Source organism: Crocuta crocuta, unplaced genomic scaffold (genome assembly GCF_008692635.1).
Source record: "Crocuta crocuta isolate KB4526 unplaced genomic scaffold, BGI_CrCroc_1.0 scaffold127, whole genome shotgun sequence".
NCBI classification, from domain to species: Eukaryota; Metazoa; Chordata; class Mammalia; order Carnivora; family Hyaenidae; genus Crocuta; species Crocuta crocuta.
In genome coordinates this window covers 5,622,933-5,640,819 of record NW_027532008.1, presented here as the reverse complement: position 1 = coordinate 5,640,819, position 17,887 = coordinate 5,622,933, and the positions used below count along the sequence as shown (strand labels likewise).

The window sequence follows — 17,887 nt, the reverse complement described above, 5'->3', positions numbered from 1 at the left end:
GAGCCCCTGCCGGGACCCCCGCCCCCTCCCGCCTCGGGCCCCCTCACCTCCTCCCGTGCTAGTGCAGCCCCCCTGCACCGGATCATCTTGGCGGTAAAGGAGGCGGCCCCGGCCGGGGAGCTGAGGTCCTCCGTGGTGACGGCCAAGAACTCCGCGACGCTGAGCTGCTCGGGCATGGCGGGCGCGGGGCAGGGGCGCCGGGGNCGGGCTCCTCAGCCCCGCCCCCAGGCCGCCCAGCCCGAGAGCTCCGCCTCTAACCCACTAACCCCGCCCCAGCTTCCCTGGAAGCTCTGCCGCATCTCCCTCCCGGCTTCTCTGCAGCTATGCCCCCTTTCATCCCTCTCTCGGGCCTCCCAAGTGGCTTCCCTCCCACCCCCCGGGTGCCCTCCCTCCCTGCCTCCTTCGTGCGCCCTTCGTCTTCCTCTCCTCTCCTGTGGGTTCGTTCCCAGCCCCCTTGACCTCGCCCCTTCAACCGTATCCCGACGCAGGCCCCCATCTCTCCCCTAGACCCACCTGGTCTCGGTGCCCCCCGCCCCTTCCGCTCCCAATCGCACCATCCCTTCCTTCTCTGTACACCCGGCTCTCAGCCTCGGCTCTGAGCCGCCCACCCGCCCCTTGGCTTCGGCCCCTGCGGGGTCTGTGTGGCTCGGTGCCCTTGGGTAGCTGCGTGATTTCGGGGAAAATACATTCCTTCTTGGAACCTCAGCTTCCTTGACTGCAAAGTGAGAAACCTGCTGCCCACTTAACTGTGATGTTTCGAGGAAAGAACCTAACACTTGCGTGTATCCACTAAGCGCGCAGCAACCCGCTCCCCCTTTCCCGACCCTCTAGCTGCGTCCTCATTCTTCTGGGCTCACTATGGTGCCTTCCACTCGGGAACCCAGCTCCTTACCAGGCTGAGGACTGCCACTCCTCCCCCACTATTAACCGTTGCCTCTTGGAAACCATCTATATTCTTGGGTGGATATATAGGTTCAGGATAGAAATCTACTTAGGTTTCCTTCTGGAGCCTGAAGTCCTATGGAAAAGATTTCTATAGGTAAAAAATCGGGGAAGCAATACTGGCTTTGGAATTTGATAGATGTAAGTTCCAGTCCTGGTGCTGCTGTTGACCAGCTGTATGCAGCTGAGCAAGTTGCTTGCTTCTCTAAACCGGAATTTTCTACTCTTAAAATGGCCTAATAATACTTTACTCCACAAGGGGAGTGAGAGTATTAAATACTTTCTGGGGAAAACAAAAACTACAAAGATATACACTAAGATATTACCTGCTGAGGACATTATGAGTAGCTTTTTTTCTTTTGGGTAGTCTGTATATCTTAACTTTTCTGTAAGGGGCACATACTACTTGTGTAATAGAATTAGAAGTTGAAACAATGTATACAGTCTGGTGGAGGAGATAAGACAAATATGCTGTGAAATACAACACGTATTTGCCCCCAGTCACCCTTCAACTGTTTTCAGCCAGAACTCCTACAGAGTTATTTCAAGGTCAGCTAGGATCTCTCTCTCTTAAAATGCAACAGGAGCGTTTTGTACTGCTAGCCACTCCATCCTTCCTGAAACACTTTTTTTCTTTAAATTCTGAGAATTATTTTCCATGATGGTCTTTCTCCCCCTCTGGTTGCTCCATCTCAGGGCCCTTTCTGAAATGTTCTTCCTCTTCATGTATCTTAAATGCTGGAATCATTGGGAGCTCTCTGCTAGACCCTTTGTTCTTCTCACTCTACCCAGGCTTCCTGGACATTTTCATCCATCCCCACCTGCTTCCTTCATACCATTAAGGTTGATGCCTTCTGTGTTAGTTTCCCATTGCTGCTGCTGTAACAAATTACTGTAAATGTGGTGGCTGCAAACAACACAGGTTTATTCTCTTACAGTTTAGGAGGTCAGAATTCTGAAATGAGTTTCACTGCACTGAAATCAAAGTACCAGCAAGGCTGCACTCCCTCCGGAGGCACTAGGTGGGCATCCATTTCTTTATGTTTCCCAGTTTGTAGAACTGTGTTTCTCACATTCTTTGGCCTCTAGCCGACTTCCTCCACCTTCAAGGGCATCTTGTCTCTGTGTCATATCCTATTGCTTTCTTTTCCACAGTCAAATCTCCCTCCATCTCCATTTTTTAGCACATTTGTGATTACGTTGAGGGCCTATCCAGAGAACCCAGGATAATTTCCCTATCTCAGGATCCTTAAATTAATCACATCTGCAAAATTCCTTTTGGCATATGAGATTGCATTTATAGGTTCCAGGAATTAGGACCTGGATATCTTTGGGGGCTATTATTGAGCCCACCACATCTTCTAAGGCTCTATCTCAAGGTCCAACCTGGCTTAAGATCTGTGTATCCAGTTGCCTATGGGATGGGTTCACATGCGTATATCATATACAGACCTCTCAAACCCTAAAGGTCTAAAACTGAACTTTCCATCTTGTAATCTGCCCCGGGACCCGGCTTCTTTTCTGCCCCTGTCTTGGTGGAAGGCACCACCAGGCACCCCCTTGGGGTCATTCTCCCCATCTCTTTCCACCAACTTCCACTCAATCAGGTCTTATCACTGCCTCCTAATGTCTCCCACATGTGGCCACCTTCTCTAGGCTGAGCCCAGTCCAGGCCATACCACCTCTCATCTCCTCACAGGTCTCCCTGACCCCAGTCTTTTTTTTTTTTTTCAAGTTTCTTTATTTTGAGAGAGAGAATGAGTACTTGTGTGTGTGCAAGCCAGGGGAGGAGCAGAGAGAGAGAGAATCCCATGCAGGGTCCATACCATCCCTGACCCCAGTCTTACATGTCTAATCTGATACTGCCCTGCTTAGAGCTCTTCAATGGTCCCATTGCTCTCTGGATGAAAGTCCAACTTTTTTTTCATGGCTAGCTTGTCCTGCATGATCTTGTTACTCCTGCCTTATTCTCTCACCACCCCATCCCTGATATGATCTGAGTCCTCTTGATATTCTACCTGCTGAGCCATAACACTCCCTGACCTTCTTTCAGCTGCCCAAATTCAACGTCACTTCCTTCAGGAAGCCTTCCCCAACGTCCTTGTAGGGACTCCTACGGAACCTGGTACCCCCTTCTACAGCACTTCTCACTGTGGATCATAGTCACCTGTTTGGTGATCTGGGCCTCTAGCCTACCTATTTATTTATTGAGAACTTACTATGTACCAGTCACAATGCCAAGGGCTCTACAAGCAATAGTTAACTCAATACCCCCAACAGCCCTGAAGGCAGATAACATTATTCTTGCCATCTCTGTGTTACAGGTGGGAAAACTAAAGCTTAGAGAGGTTAATTTGTATGCAATTAGAATGAACAAGTAATATAGCTGAGATTCCAACCCAGGTCTGCATGACTTTGTTTTTGTTTTGTTTTATTATTAATCACCAAACTATGCTACCTAGCTTGAAAATATTGCCTCTTGGGGTGCTTGGGTGGCTCAGTCAATTAAGCACCGGACTCTTGGTTTTGACTCAGGTCATGATCTCATGGTTTGTGAGATGGAGCCCTGCATTGGGCTCCATGGAGCCTGCTTGGGATTGTCTCTCTCCCTCTCTCTCTGTCCCTCCCATGCTCATGCTGTCTCTCTATCTCAAAATAAATAAATAAAACTTAAAAATACATATATAGTTTTAAAAAAGAAAATATTACCTCTTGCAAATTAAGCAGATATAAATGTTCGATATATTCTCTCCTATAATTAAAACATGCCACCCACCAAAGGCAGAATACTGTCATCATATCTTGCAGGCTAACAAATTCCTTACTATTTTGTAAAGCAATGATTTCAATGTCATATCCTCTATCAGATACTCGAACTGAGAGACACGTGCTACTATGGTGGCCCCCTCTCTGAAGCATAAGTTTTATTTCAAGACTTTGGAGAGAAAATGAAATAACAAATGGTAAGTAAGTTACAGTATTTTGGGGGGAAATAAGATAAACCCAGGACTATCTCAGCGTAAATTACACAATTTAGGGGAATTTCCAGAGAAAACATGTTCCTTCAAGGAAATTTCCAGTTGCTTCAAGTTATTTACCAGACCACCCTATATAAACACTCACTTTACGAGGGCTCTTTCAAGGGAAGAATCTGAGACACACTACTTACAAAACAGCTGCCTCTAGGTTCCTGGACCAGCCTGTGCAAATCTGACTCCCCGGAATTTGCTTGTTCACCCAACATCAATCAGCAATTCTAGGTGTATTCCTGAGTGGGAAATGAGGAGTGGGGAAGCTGTGGATACAAAGATGGGCAAGATACGGGGCAGTTCCCAAGGATCTTGTACTCAAATAATCATAAGATGAAAATTGTAAATGCACTTGAAGAGGTGCTCTGAGAATTAGGGGTGGAGGAGGGGGAAAAAGAGAGACTTTCCATGTATGGCTTAGGGAAGGTGGGGAGCCTTCAGAGAAGAAAGGGCACCTGAGCTGAGCCCTGAAAGAGCTGAGGGAGCTGGGGACAGAATGAGCAAAGACAGGGAAGAAAGGCAATACAGAAAATCCAATCCTATCAGCATAGACACTTGCCTCAATAGCTCACATGATAAAATAATTCGTCTTAACTTCTCCCTCCAGCTACTACCCCATTTCTCTGCTCCCCTTTGCAGCTGAAGGGGAGTGACTTCATTAAAGTCACTCATTAAAGTCACTTCATTAAAGTGACTCATTAAAAGTCACTGCTATAAGGGCGTCTGGGTGGCTCAGTCGGTTAAGCATCCGACTTCAGCTCAGGTCATGATCTCACAGCTCGTGGGTTCAAGCCTCACGTCGGGCTCTGTGCTGACAACTAGCTCAGAGCCTGGAGCCTGCTTCAGATTCTGTATCTCCCTGTCTCTCTGACCCTCCCCTGCTCATGCTTGCTGTCTCTGTCTGTCTCTCAGAAATAAATAAGACATTAAGAAAAAAAGTCACTGCTATATTCACCATATCCAATTCCTCTCCTCCAATATTTTTCCTTTCAGTAAAATAACCTTTTGCTTTTATTTAAATATGATGTTATTTAAATATGATGTTTATTTAAACAATTCAATTAAACTGATTTCCCCCCCAAATTTCCAAGTTGGGGGAAATATTTAAGTAATCGATAGATGTTTGACATCAGGTTGTGCCCAAGATTATATTTATATTGGATCAAAATAAAGAAAAATGTAAGGATCCCAGTGTTTGATGTACTGAATGTAAATACTCTTTCAGTGTCCTAGCTTTTTTTAAAAAAAATTTTAAAAGGGCTGGGGTGCCTGGGTGGCTCAGTCAGTTAAGCTTCTGACTTCAGCTCAGGTTATGATCTCGCAGTTTGTGGGTTCGAGCCCCGCATCAGATTCTATGCGGACAGCTAAGAGCCTGGAGCCTGTTTCGGATTCTGTGTCCTCTCTCTCTGCCCCTCCCCCACTCATGCACTGTTTCTCTCTTTCTCAAAAATAAATAAACTATATAAAAAAAAGTTTTACTTATTTTAGAGAGAGACAGAGACAGTGTGAGTGGGGGAGGGGCAGAGAGAGAGGGGGAGAGAGAATCCCAAGCAAGCTTCATACTGTCAGGACAGAGCCCGATGCAGGGCTCAAACCCATGAAACCATGAGATCATGACCTGAGCTGAAACCGAGAGTCAGACGCTTAACCAACTGAGCCACAGGTGCCCTTCAGTGTCATAACTTTTTTTAATGTCTCTTATTTATTTTTGAGAGAGAGAGAGAGAGAGACAGCGTGAGCAGGGGAAGGTCAGAGAGAGAGAGGGAAGTACAGAGTCCAAAGACAAGCTTCAGCCTCTGAGCTAGCTGTCAGCACAGAGCCTGATGTGGGGCTCGAACCCATGAACCGGGAGATCATGACCTGAGCTGAAGCTGGACGCTTAACCGACTGAGCCACCCAGGTGCCCCCCAGTGTCATAACTTTCCAAATACAACCTCTGAAGACAGCTTCTCTTCACTTCTGCACGCACCCAGGAGTGTAGAGTCAGGGGCAGGTGCTTGGACGTCATGCACTGCCTTCATTGGATTATTGTGATTGATTTCAAGTTGCAGGCAAATTGCATCTATCCTGGGGGAACCCAGGATATGGCTGGGATTGAGCAGTAGGGAGGGTGAAAGATGAGGCCAGAGAGGCCTGGACACATGCTCTGCAGAGCCACAGGGGACGGCAGTAAGAGTTCTGGAAAGAGGCCCGAATTTCAGTATTCTCTTACATTCCCTCTGACCAGGATCTTGCCGCCACTAGCTACTGCACTGCTCTCGTTAAGGTCACTGCTACACCCACTACATTGCTGACCCCAATGGTCATTGCTCAGTTCTCACCATGCATGGCCTCCAGCAGCTTCCTTGTGCCTTCAGGCTACACTTTCTTCCCGTGGCCTCCAGGACACCACACTGTCTTGACTTTCTTCCTCCCTCACTGGTGACTCCTTGATCTCCTATGTCAGTTCTTCCTGTTCTTTCTGGTTTCTTAACACTGAGGACCCTGGTCCTTGGTCACCTCCTCTCCTATGTGTGCTTAGGCCCTTGATGATCCCACCCTAGTCCCATGACTTTTAAATACCATTTAGGGGGCGCCTGGGTGGCCCAGTTGGTGAAGCATCTGACTTCAGCTCAGGTCATGATCTCAAATAAATACCATTTAGATCCTGATGATTCCCAAACTTACAGCGCCATCCTGAACTGCAGCCTCTCATATCCATCTGCCTCCTTGAAGATTCTGGAAGTCAAATGGAGCATCTTGAACTTAATGTATCTAAAGCTGAACTTTAGATTTCCTTCCCCAAACCTCCTTCCCCAAATCGAGAAATCTGTTGGATCTACACCCAAGATAGATTCCAAATCCACTACTCCTCGTCATTTCACTGCTGATTTAAGCCATGTCATCTCTTGCCTGGATTACTTCAGGAACCTTCTAATTGGTCTCTCAGCTTCCACCCTTGCTCCTGTATAGTCTATTCTCAACAGAGAAGCAAGTGGTCCTTTAAAATATCAAGTGAGATCATGTAGTTTCACTGCTTAAAACCCTCGAATGGCTCCTCATTCCACTCAGACTAAAAGCCAAGTTTCCACATGGCCTGAAAGTCCGCACATAACCTGTCTTGCTCTGACCTCATCTACTCTTACTCTTCCCCTTGTCTCCACTTCTGTTCCAGGCACACTGACTTCCTTGTTCCTTGAATATACTGGGCACACTCTTGCCACAGGACCTTTGCACTGGCTGCTCCCCCTGCCTAGAATGCACTTTCCACAGATATCCACATGGTCAACTCCTTTACTTCCCCTCCCCCCCTTCTTAGCTCAACTGTCACCACCTTAATGATGCTTGTCCTGATCATCTCATTTAAAACTCCAACCACCTGTGTCTCCCTGTACTCGCCATCACTCTTACCCTGCTGTATTTTTTCCTATTTAGCATTTACCCCTCTTAACATGCTGCTTTTCTTATTTGTTTTTTATTGTTTGCTCCCTCCACTAGAATATAAGTTCTATGAGAGGAGGGACTTGGTGGGAAACCAGGCTATGTACCCAGGCTTTGGAACCAGACTACCTGGGTTTGATTCCTGGCTTTGCTCTCTGCCTTGGGTAAATTGCTTAATCTCTGTGGGCCTCAGTTTTCTCATCTGTAGTATGGGGGAATAATGGTATCTCCCTCATAATGTTTAGAAATGATTAAATGAGGTGATGGATGGAAAGGATTTGGCAATAGTGCCTGGCACATAGTATGTCTTAGCTCAGTAAATGTTAATTATTGTCCCCACATCTGGTCCATAGTAGTCATGCAGCAAATATTTGTTGGATCAAGTAGGTGTTATTATTTCTGTTTACTGATGCCCAAAATTACACCAGTGGGTGGCAGGGACAGAATTAGAATCCAGGTTTATCTAATGTCAAAATCCCTGTTTCTTCCACTGCTCCATGATTTACCTTCTGCAGATTCAAGACTGAGCTCCAGGGAGTGGGGAATTCACATTTCATGTCATGGGGCGAGATGAGACCAGAGACCAGAAGTGAAAATGAGGATTGTCAAGGGAAAATGGATGCAAAATGGAGTCCTCCCCACCCTTAAGATCAAGCCCACACTCTTGCAAGCCTACAAGGCCCTTCCCATCTAGCCGCATCTGCCTCTTCAATCCTCTCTTTCAGGAGAAAACTGACCTCCTTCCAATTCCTAAGGCCACCAGACCACCACCTCTCTTCTCACGCACTGGCTGTTCCTTTTCCCTGCACTATTCTTCCAGCTTCTTGGCCTGGCCATCTCCTTTTCATCCCTACGACCCAGATGGCACAGACATCACGGCCTTAGGACGCCTTCCCTGAGGTTGTGAGATAGCTTAGTGCCCTTCCCATAGGTTCCCAGGCTTCCTCATTATGTTTCCTGTTTCCTTGATTTTCCCTCACTTCCTGTGTGTGCACGTGTGTGTGAAGACCCACTCCCACCCTTTGCTAGACTGTGAGCTCCATGAGCCTGTGGTTTCAAGTTGTGCAAGATCCTTCCTAACCGGGGGTCCCACAAGAGACTGGAAAGTACTCGAGAACCAAGAGCAGCTGCTCTCCAGGGCCACATGGTCTTCATTTACGTATCTTCAGTTCAAGCTGCCAGTAGAGACTAATCTTAGACTCTCAACTCTTAAACTCCCTTGAGAGAGAGAGAGAGAGCGTTGGGTAGCCCCACTCTGGAGCAGAAGCTCACAAGACGCCAGCCATGTTGTACAACTCCAGGATTGTGAACTGTAGTCTATGTCATGGCACCCCTTAGAGTTGGGCAGTGCACAGCCTGCACAGCTGGAAAGCTGGATGAAGTAGCCCTGGATGCCCACCAGGGTAAGCCAAGCTTCTTGTGAGCCATGGGGGCCCACCAACAGCCACAGAGTCCAAGCATAGCTGCGGGAACCTATCCCTGTGCACCCAGGGGCAATTTTCAGAGAAGGGTATAGACTATCAGACATACAAAAGTCTGTAGTTTTCATTAGAGTCCCCAAGGGTCCACAAACCCACAAAAAGCTGAAAGCTCCTAAAGAGATATTTTGTGAAGACGTGACAATAATTCATACTAAAAGGGTATGTGCGTGAATTCATCTGCGCAGCTGATCACCCCCGCTGTTCCCGAGGAGGGGGCTTGGGGTGGGTCTCCCGTGACATGAAATGATAATGAAAATAATGATACCAGTTATTAGACTTGCTCCATATAGGTAACGAGTAAGTGTGTTACATACGTGCCATAGCCCATAGCACGCCCTCAGAGATAGGTACTATTATTATCCCCATTTTACAGAGTAGGAAGTAAAACAGAGAGAAGTGAGGAGAGGAACTTGCCTGGGACGAGGAGGCCAACACAAGCAGTCTGGCCATGAACCTGGGTCCAATGCCTGCACGTCTGTCTTCCATGGCCTAGGTGAAAGCAGACCCAAGACAGGGCTGGAGGGGTAGGCTGAGAAGTTCAAGTTTGACTTTGCCAAGCTCCTCATTAGAAGGGGAGGATGTCCGGGGTCCCCCAACAGTCTGCCCCTGCTCCAGCCAGGAAAGGCCCCCAGCACCTTTGGCTGAAGCCCACCCAGGCAAGCCCGTAAAAACAGTCACAGTCTAGGTCTAAGTCCTCTTAAGCCTGGTGGGTGCAAGCCTTGGAGACAGGCTTGGGCTTCAGTGCTGGCTATACTCCTTATTCGTTCTGGTGAGCCTCGGTTTCCCCATATGGAAAATGGACGTAATAATGCCTATGTCATGGGGGCTGCTGTGAGGATTAAAGGGAGCATGTTCAAGAAGTATACAACCCCCGAGCACTCAGGAAATGGTGACCGATGTTACTGTGTTTGGTTGAGGAAAAGAAGACTCCTTGCAGATTTCTGAAGGCTTATCCCATAGCTCTGGGGGTTAGAAGTCTCAAATGGGTCTCTCTGGGCTAAAATCACGGTGTTGGCAAGACTGGGTTCCTTCTGGAGGCTCTGGCCATCAGATGTCCTGCTTCTGGCTACGTTCCTGGCTCGTGGCCCCTTCCTCTGTGTCCAAAGTGAGCTGTGCAGCATCTTGAAAGCTCTCACTGACTCTGGCTCTGACTTTCCTCCCTCTGCCACTTATTAGGACCCTGTGATTATACTGGGCCCACCTGGATCATCTCCCCATCTCAAGGTCAGCTGATTATCAGCCTCAATTCCATCTGCAATCTTCATTTCTGCCTTGCCATGTAACATAACACATTCACAAGCTCTGGGGATGAGAACATGGACATCTTCGGGAACCATTATTTTGCCTGCTACAGTGGGTAGGCAGGAAAATGCTGTGACCCACTGGAACTTTGTACTGAGAGCATACCTGTGTTCAAAAACCTACCATGGCTCCCCATTGCCTCCAGGATAAAGGCCAGACCCCCCAGCCTAGCAGGCAAGGCTTTTCATGAACTGGCCTCTATTCCACTTATGAACAGGCACTTTCTGGCCTCCTTGCCTCCGCTCTGCCTGAAAGCCTTTTTCTTCCATTTATTTATTTATTAATTTTTTTTAGTGTTTGTTCATTTTTGAGAGAGAGAGAGAGTGTGAGTAGGGAAGGGGCAGAGAGAGGGGGAGATACAGAATCCAAAGCAGGCTCCAGGCTCCGAGCTGTCCACACAAAGCTCAACACAGGTGGGGCTTGGACCCAGGAACCGTAAGATCATGGCCTGAGCCGTAGTCGGACGTTTAACTGACTGAGCCACCCAGGTGTCCCTTTTCTTCCATTTATAATCGTTAAAGTCCTTGCATTCATCATGGCCAGGTTCAAATGTCATCTCTTCCATGAAACCCTTTGAGAAGCCCCAGAACTCTCTCCCTCGCCTGGCGCTATCCTAAAATGTCCTGACTGGAGCTAGTTGGGTTGTCCTGCCCTGCCTGTCATCTGACTGCGGGCAGATGAGGCAGAGGGACCACTATAGCAACGGTGTGTGGGTCCCACACTTGGGAGTCACACAGAATCACCTGGAGGGCTTGCTAAAACACGGGTGGCTGGGTCCAACATCCACGGTTTCGGATTCAGTAGTTCTGCAGTGGGACCTGATAATCTGCATTTCTAACAAGTGCCCAGGCGATCCTGCTGCTGCCGGGCTGGGGACACTCTTTGAGGATCATGGACACAGATGTCAAGGTGCTGGCATGAGGCTAGACTTGGACTCAAATCTCAACTCTGCCTCTCACTGTGTGACTTTAGATACACCCCTTGCCCTCTCTGAGTTGCTTTCTCATCTCTGAAAGGATTCATTCTCCCCGCCTCCTGCCCCACCGGGTTGACGTAAAGAGGACCAGGCTTAGGACAGCACCACGCGCCTGGTGCCAACTAAATAGCCCAGAGCTCTACCTCTGCAATTGCCTTCTCCCTGTGTTTTGACTTCCTAGTAGCTGCCCAATAAAAACACGTGTATTAGTTTCAGGGAAAACTGCTGACTTGGATTCTGATGAAAAATGCTGGCAAACTGAGAAGAGCTAAAGCTGGGTATGTCTGGTCCAGGGGGTGCTAATTCCCTTCACACCGCAAGCATTTTCCTTCTGAGCCCAGGACCACACAGTACAATAACGACCATGTATATCATCACAATGGATAGCGTATCAGCTGTTGCAAGTTTATGGTCATTTATCCAACAAATGTTTCCCCAGCACCTTGAAGGAGCCTGCCTGGTGGCAACTGGCTTGTCTCAGGGGATGCACTGCCTGGGGAAGAAGGTTCCTGGTGGCCAGGACACTGCCTTCTGGCTTCCCCTCAGGACCTGTTCCCTCAGAACACCAAACACACACACACACACACACACACCATGCTTCCTTTGCTGCTCCTAGAGCAAGGTGTTGTTTTGTTTAAAGTAGGCTCCAAGCCCAACATGGGGTTTGAACTCACGACCCTGAGATGGAGAGTCTCATGCTCTACCAACTAACCCAGCCAGGCACCCCATGGAGCAAGATGTCTTTTCACTACTTACGTTTGCAGGACACAAGCCACACTGTTCATTGGCAAAAGGCTGTGCCTTTGCTTTACGAGCATCTAGCATTGCACACACAAAGGAAATATCCAAGGTTAGAACGGGACCCCCATAATGCCAGTTAGGAGGCTGGGCCACCAGGTGGTTAAGACCATGAGCCTAGGAGCTTGGCTGACCCTATTCCAGTCCCATGCCATCACCAGAGCTGGGGTCAGGTCGAAGCAGATGAGGGGCCTCTCTTGCTTCTCCCTAAACTGCCTCACCCTAGTCACAGCCTGTCCACCACCTCTGGCTGTGTGACCTCAGGCAAGTAACTCCACCTCTCTGAGCCTCACTGGGGATAATACCTATTCTATAAGGTTTCGTGGAGATTAAATAAAATAAAACTCGGTTCCTAATGGTCTCAACAAAGGGGAGTACTTTTCCTAAATTTGGCATTTGGCAGAGTGGCCACCAGAGGGCAGTGGTCCCCATGTTGGGAAATAAAAAAACCTGCCTGGTGATTAGTGATACCTTCGAAGGCACGGCGCGCGTCACACACACACACACACACACACACACACACGCTCATGCGTGCGTGTGAGTGCATGCACCAGGAGACATCTGTGCTTTGATTGGGTCAACACGGCCCCACTGGCCAGCGGATACACTGGACATCCTGCTGGTCACTCGTGGCTGTGGTCACTTGAAGACTGGCCTGAGACTGACACCAGTGAATTCAGATTTACTAGGACACTGGATTCTACTCTCCTAGGATGGAAGGAAGGATCAAGAGGCAAACAAAATATATGAATATACATAACAAAATAGGATTGTCCTACTGCTGGGCCATGGTAGAAAGTCCCCTTCAGAATCCCCAGGGAGGTCTGGTCTTCTCTCTTTGCCGTAATCTCGAGCCCTTCGGGTACCTCAAGAGCTCTGCCAGGGACACGCACCTGCCAGGCCGTGTGCACCCACGCAAAGAGGAAGCCGACCGGTAGTTATGACCCCACCCTGGCACGGGCTCAATGCTCAGTAAATGTCTGATAAATAAATGGCCCTTGTCTAGGAGAGCACAGCACTCAATTGCACTGCGTTTGGGGCAGTCAGATTCTGGCTTTTTTTTTCTCCCTCTTGTCTTACTACTTTGTCCCAGATCAATAGGATGATGCTGACTTGTGACAGTGATAGCAGGTGTCCTTGCCTTGTTTCTAAGATTTTACCATTAAATCCGATATTTGCTATAGAAAGGTAATTCCTGGGTGTTCACATGCATCAGGGCTTTTTAAAAATTTTTTAAATGTTTTATTTATTTCTGAGAGAGAGAGAGAGAGAGGCAGCGTGAGCCGGGGAGGGTCAGACAGAGAGGGAGACAAAGAATGCAAAGCAGGCTCCAGGCTCTGAGCTGGTTGTCAGCACAGAGCCCGACGCGGGGCTCAAACCCATGAACTGTGAGATCATGACCTGAGCCGAAGTCGGATGCTTAACTGACTGAGCCACTCAGGTGTCCCTGGTTTTTAAAAAAATCATAAATGAGTGTTGTATTTTTCAAGTGCTTTTCTTATATCAGTGGAGATAGTCACATGGTTTTTTCCTTTAATTTGTTAATACAGAGGAGAGCATATAGTGCTCTTTCCAGTTTTGAGGGCAGACATTTATGTTGCACACTGGTATCAAAACAGTAACCAGTACGTAATATCACTCAAATATTTGCTGAATGAATAAAGGAGGAGAAACAACAGATTCCTGGGAAAACTTCCCTAATGTAGCATTTCTTNTGGGATCATGCCCTGAGCTGAAATCAAGAGTTGGACACTCAACCAACTGAGCCACCCAGGTGCCCCCGAAAGTAGCATTTCTTTTTTTTTAATGTTTATTTATTTTTGAGAGAGGGTAGGGGGAAGGGGCAGAGAGAGAGGGTGACACAGAATCTGAAGCAGGCTCCAGGCTCTGAACTGTCAGCACAGACCCTGACCCGGGGCTCAAGAACTCAGGAACCTTGAGACCATGACTTGAGCAGAAGTTGGACACCTAACCGACTGAGCCACACAGGCGCCCCAGTAGCATTTCTACCTTGCATTCTGCACAAGAGAAAAGCTTGGAGTTTTGTAGCAAATGTGCTGATAATGTGTTTGCATTCCTGAGATCAATCTAACTTGGCTATGATTTTTTTTAAAGGTTCTATTTAGGGGCGCCTGGGTGGCTTAGTTGGTTAAGCGTCCGACTTTCGTTTAGGTCATGATCTCGCAGTTCGGGGGTTCGAGCCCCGCGTCGGGCTCTGTGCTGACTGCCAGCTCAGAGCCTGGAGCCTATTTCAGAGTCTGTATCTCCCTCTCTCTCTGACCTTCCCCTGCTCACGCTCTCTCTCTCTCTCTCTCCTAGAAATAAATAAAAAACATTAAAAAAATTTTTTAAAGGCTCTATTTAACTGGCTAATTTTTGTTTAGGATTTGTGTCTCTATGTTTAAAAGAATTCGTCTGTAGTTTCCTTTTCTTATATCATCCTTTTCTGGTTTGGGAATCTAGGTTATCCTACCCTCATAAAAAAAAAAAAAAACATTGTATGACTTTCCTTTGTCTAGTTCTCTGAAATATGTATAAGTTCAAGATCAGGGTTTAATAAAACTTGCCTGTAGGGGCACCTGCGTGGCTCAGTCGGTTGAACATCCGACTCTTGGTTTTGGCTCGGGTCATGATTCGTGAGTTTGAGCCCCACATCGGTCTCATGCTGACAGTGCAGAACCTGCTTGGGATTCTCTCTCTCCCTTTCTCTTTGCCTCTCCCCTGCTCACTCTCTCTCAAAATTAATTAATTAATTAATTAATTAATTAATTAAAACTTAAAAAAAGAAAACTTGCCTGTAAACCCAACTGGCTCTGGCTTCAGTTTGGAGTCAGAACCTCTTGAACACCAATTAAAGTTAATGATTTCTATTTCTTTTTGAGTCAGTTTGGGTACATTTATTATTTTCTAGAAACTTCTCCCTTTCACATACATTTTCAGCCTTGCCTCTCATTGGTTGTATTACTTGGGAACTCTTTACTTTTTTTAACAACTTTATTGAGGTATATTTTACATAATATAAAATTCACCTGGGGTGGCTGGGTGGCTCAGTGGGTTAAGTATCCAATTCTTGATTTTGGCTCAGGTCATGATCTCATTAGCCCTACATCAGGCTCCATGCTGGGCACAAAGATTATTTAAGGTTCCCTCTCCCTCTATCCTTCCCCTTCTTGGGCTGTCTCTCTGTCTCTTGTTCTGTCTCTCAAAAAAAAATTTGTTTTACCTTATTCAGGTATACAATGAAATGATTTCTAGAAATTTTATCAGGTAACTACAACCATTACCATAAATCAGCTTTAGAACATTTTCAGGCCCCCAATAAGATCGCTATGTCCTTTTGTAAAATAATAGCATTAGTGAGTTATAATTCATAGATCATACAATTCCGTGGTTTTTATATTCATAGGTGTACGTCCATCACCACATCAACTTCAGAGTGTTTTCATTACTCCCTCCCAATAAAACCCGTACCCATTAGCACTCACTCCCCTCTGCTTTCCCCTTCCTCTAAAGTCTTAAGCAACCACTAATCCACCTTCAATCTCTATAGATTTACCTATTCTGGGCTTTTCATATAAATGAGATCATACAATATGTGGCCATTTGTGTGTGGCTTCATTCACTTACCATGTTTTCAAGGTTCATCCATGTTGTAGCACATATCAGTACGTCATGTCTTTTTATTGCTAAATAATATTCCATTATCCAGATATACTATAGTTTATTTGCCCATTTATCAACTGAGAGACATTTGGACTGTTTCACTCTTGGGCTATTATAAATAATGCTGCCACAAACATTTGTGTAGTTTTTGTGTGGACATACATCTGTGTTCATTTCTCTTGGGTGTATATATAGAAGTGAAATTACTTGGGTCGCATGGTGGTTCTATGTTTAATTTTATGAGAAATTGCCAAACTTTTTTCAAAGTGGCTGTAGTATTTTACATTCTCATAAGCAGTGTACAAGGGCTCTAAGTTCTCCACAGCACTTTTTAAAATTCTTTTAAATGTTTTTTTTTTTTTTAATTTTTGAAGGAGAGAGAGACAGAGCGTGAGCAGGGGAGGGGCAGAGAGAGAGGGAGACACAGAACCCAACCTGATGCAGGCTCCAGGCTCTGAGCTGTCAGCACAGAGCCCGATGCGGAGCTTGAATTCTTGAATCATGAGATCATGACCTGAGCCAAAGTCGGGCGCTTAACTAACTGAGCCACCCAGGTGCCCCTCCACAGCACTTTTTATTGTCTTGTTGATTATTGTCATCCTAGCAGGTATAAGGCGATTATCTTGTCATTTTAAGATTTTTATTTTTAAGTGATTTCTACATCCAATGTGGGGCTCAAACTTACAGTCCTGAGGTCAAGAGTCTTACACTCCACTGACTGAACCAGCCAGGCGCCCGGATATCAATACCCCCAGTCTTGATTTGCATTTCCCTGATGGGTGACTACTGTTGCTGAGATTTTTTCATGTGCTTACTGGCCATTTGTATATCTTCTTTGGAGAAGTGCTTATTCATATCTTTTGACCTTTTTTAAATTGGGTTATTTATATTTTTATTATTGAGTTGTCTTTTCGGGTATTTTGGTATTCTTTAATTTCTTCCAACAATGTTTTGTAGTTTTTAGAATATAAATTTTGCACTTCTTTTGTTAACCTTATCCTTTATTTTATTTTACGTGAGTGGGGACGTGAGTGGGGAAGTGTCAGAGAGAGAGGGAGAGAGAATTCTAAGCAGGCTCCATGCTGCCAGCGTAGAGCCTGATGCGGGGCTCGAACCCACAAAGCCAGAAGATCATGGCCTGAGCAGAAACCAAGAGTTGAAAGCTTAACCAACTGAGCCACCCAGGCACCCCTTGTTAACCTTATTCTTAACTATTTTATAATTTTTGATGCTATTATAATTTAAATTGTTTACTCAATTTCATTTTTGGGTTGTTCATTGCTAGTACATAAAAATACAACTCATTGTAAGTTGATTATATATCCTACAACCTTACTGCTCATTTATTAGTTTTATATTTTTTAATGGATTCCTTAGGATTTTCTACATACATGATCATGTTATCTGCAAACAGAGCTAGTTTTTCTTATTTCCCATCTGCATGACTTTTATTTAATTTTCTTGCCTAATTGCCCTGGTTAGAGTCTCCAGTATAATGCTGGATAGAAACGGAAGGAGTAGACCTCCTTATCTTGTTTCTAATCTAGGGGGGAAAACATTCAGTATTTCACAATTAAGTATGATGCCAGCTGCCGGTTTTTCATAGATGTTCTTTATCAGGTTGAGAAAGTTCCCTTCTATCCTGAGTTTGTTGAGGTTTCAAGTTTTTTATTTTAATTCTAGTATAATTAGCATATGGTGTTATATTAGTTTCAGTGTATGAGTTTGTGTGTGTGTATGTTTTCAATCATGAAGGAGTACGGAATTTTGTTAAATGTTTTTTCTGCATCTACTGAGATGACCATGTGGTTTTGGTCCTTCATTCTACAAATGTGGTACATTACCTTAGTTGATTTTCAGATTTTAAACCAAACTCGCATTTCTGGGATAAATCCATGGCATATAGTCCTTTTATTTATACGTTGCTGGATTTGGCTTGCTAGTATTTTGTTGAGAATTTTTGCAACTCTATTCAGAAGAGTCAGTTGATGGATATTTAGATGTTTCCAGCTTGGGGCTATTATGAATAATGCTACAATGAACACCCATGTGGCAAGTCTTGACTTTGCATGGACATATGTTTTCATTTCTCTTGAGGAGACACCTAAGGGTGGAATCACCGGGTCCTATGATAGTCTTAAGCTTATCTTTTTGAGGAACTGCCAAAAATGCTTTCAAAAGTGGCTGTACCATTTTACATTCCCACGAGCAAAGTATGAGGATTACCTGAGCATTCATTTAAACTGTTTCTTCATCTATAAAGTGGTGGCAAGAAT

At 45.8% G+C, this 17,887-nt stretch overlaps 1 protein-coding gene and 1 non-coding gene across 2 annotated transcripts in view; both read right to left on the bottom strand.

The window, feature by feature from the left end:
- ASAP3 (ArfGAP with SH3 domain, ankyrin repeat and PH domain 3) overlaps positions 1-196 on the bottom strand; it is a 49,904-nt gene extending 49,708 nt beyond the window's left edge. Inside the window, 1 exon segment of the mRNA XM_077775713.1 lies at positions 48-196. Coding sequence (XP_077631839.1) covers positions 48-176 — 129 coding nt within the window. The 5' untranslated portion in view covers positions 177-196.
- An 11,603-nt stretch (positions 197-11,799) lies between these two features.
- On the bottom strand, positions 11,800-11,872 carry TRNAE-CUC (transfer RNA glutamic acid (anticodon CUC)). The gene has a single exon. It is a non-coding gene; the product is annotated as a tRNA-Glu (tRNA).
- Positions 11,873-17,887: the final 6,015 nt, after the last annotated feature.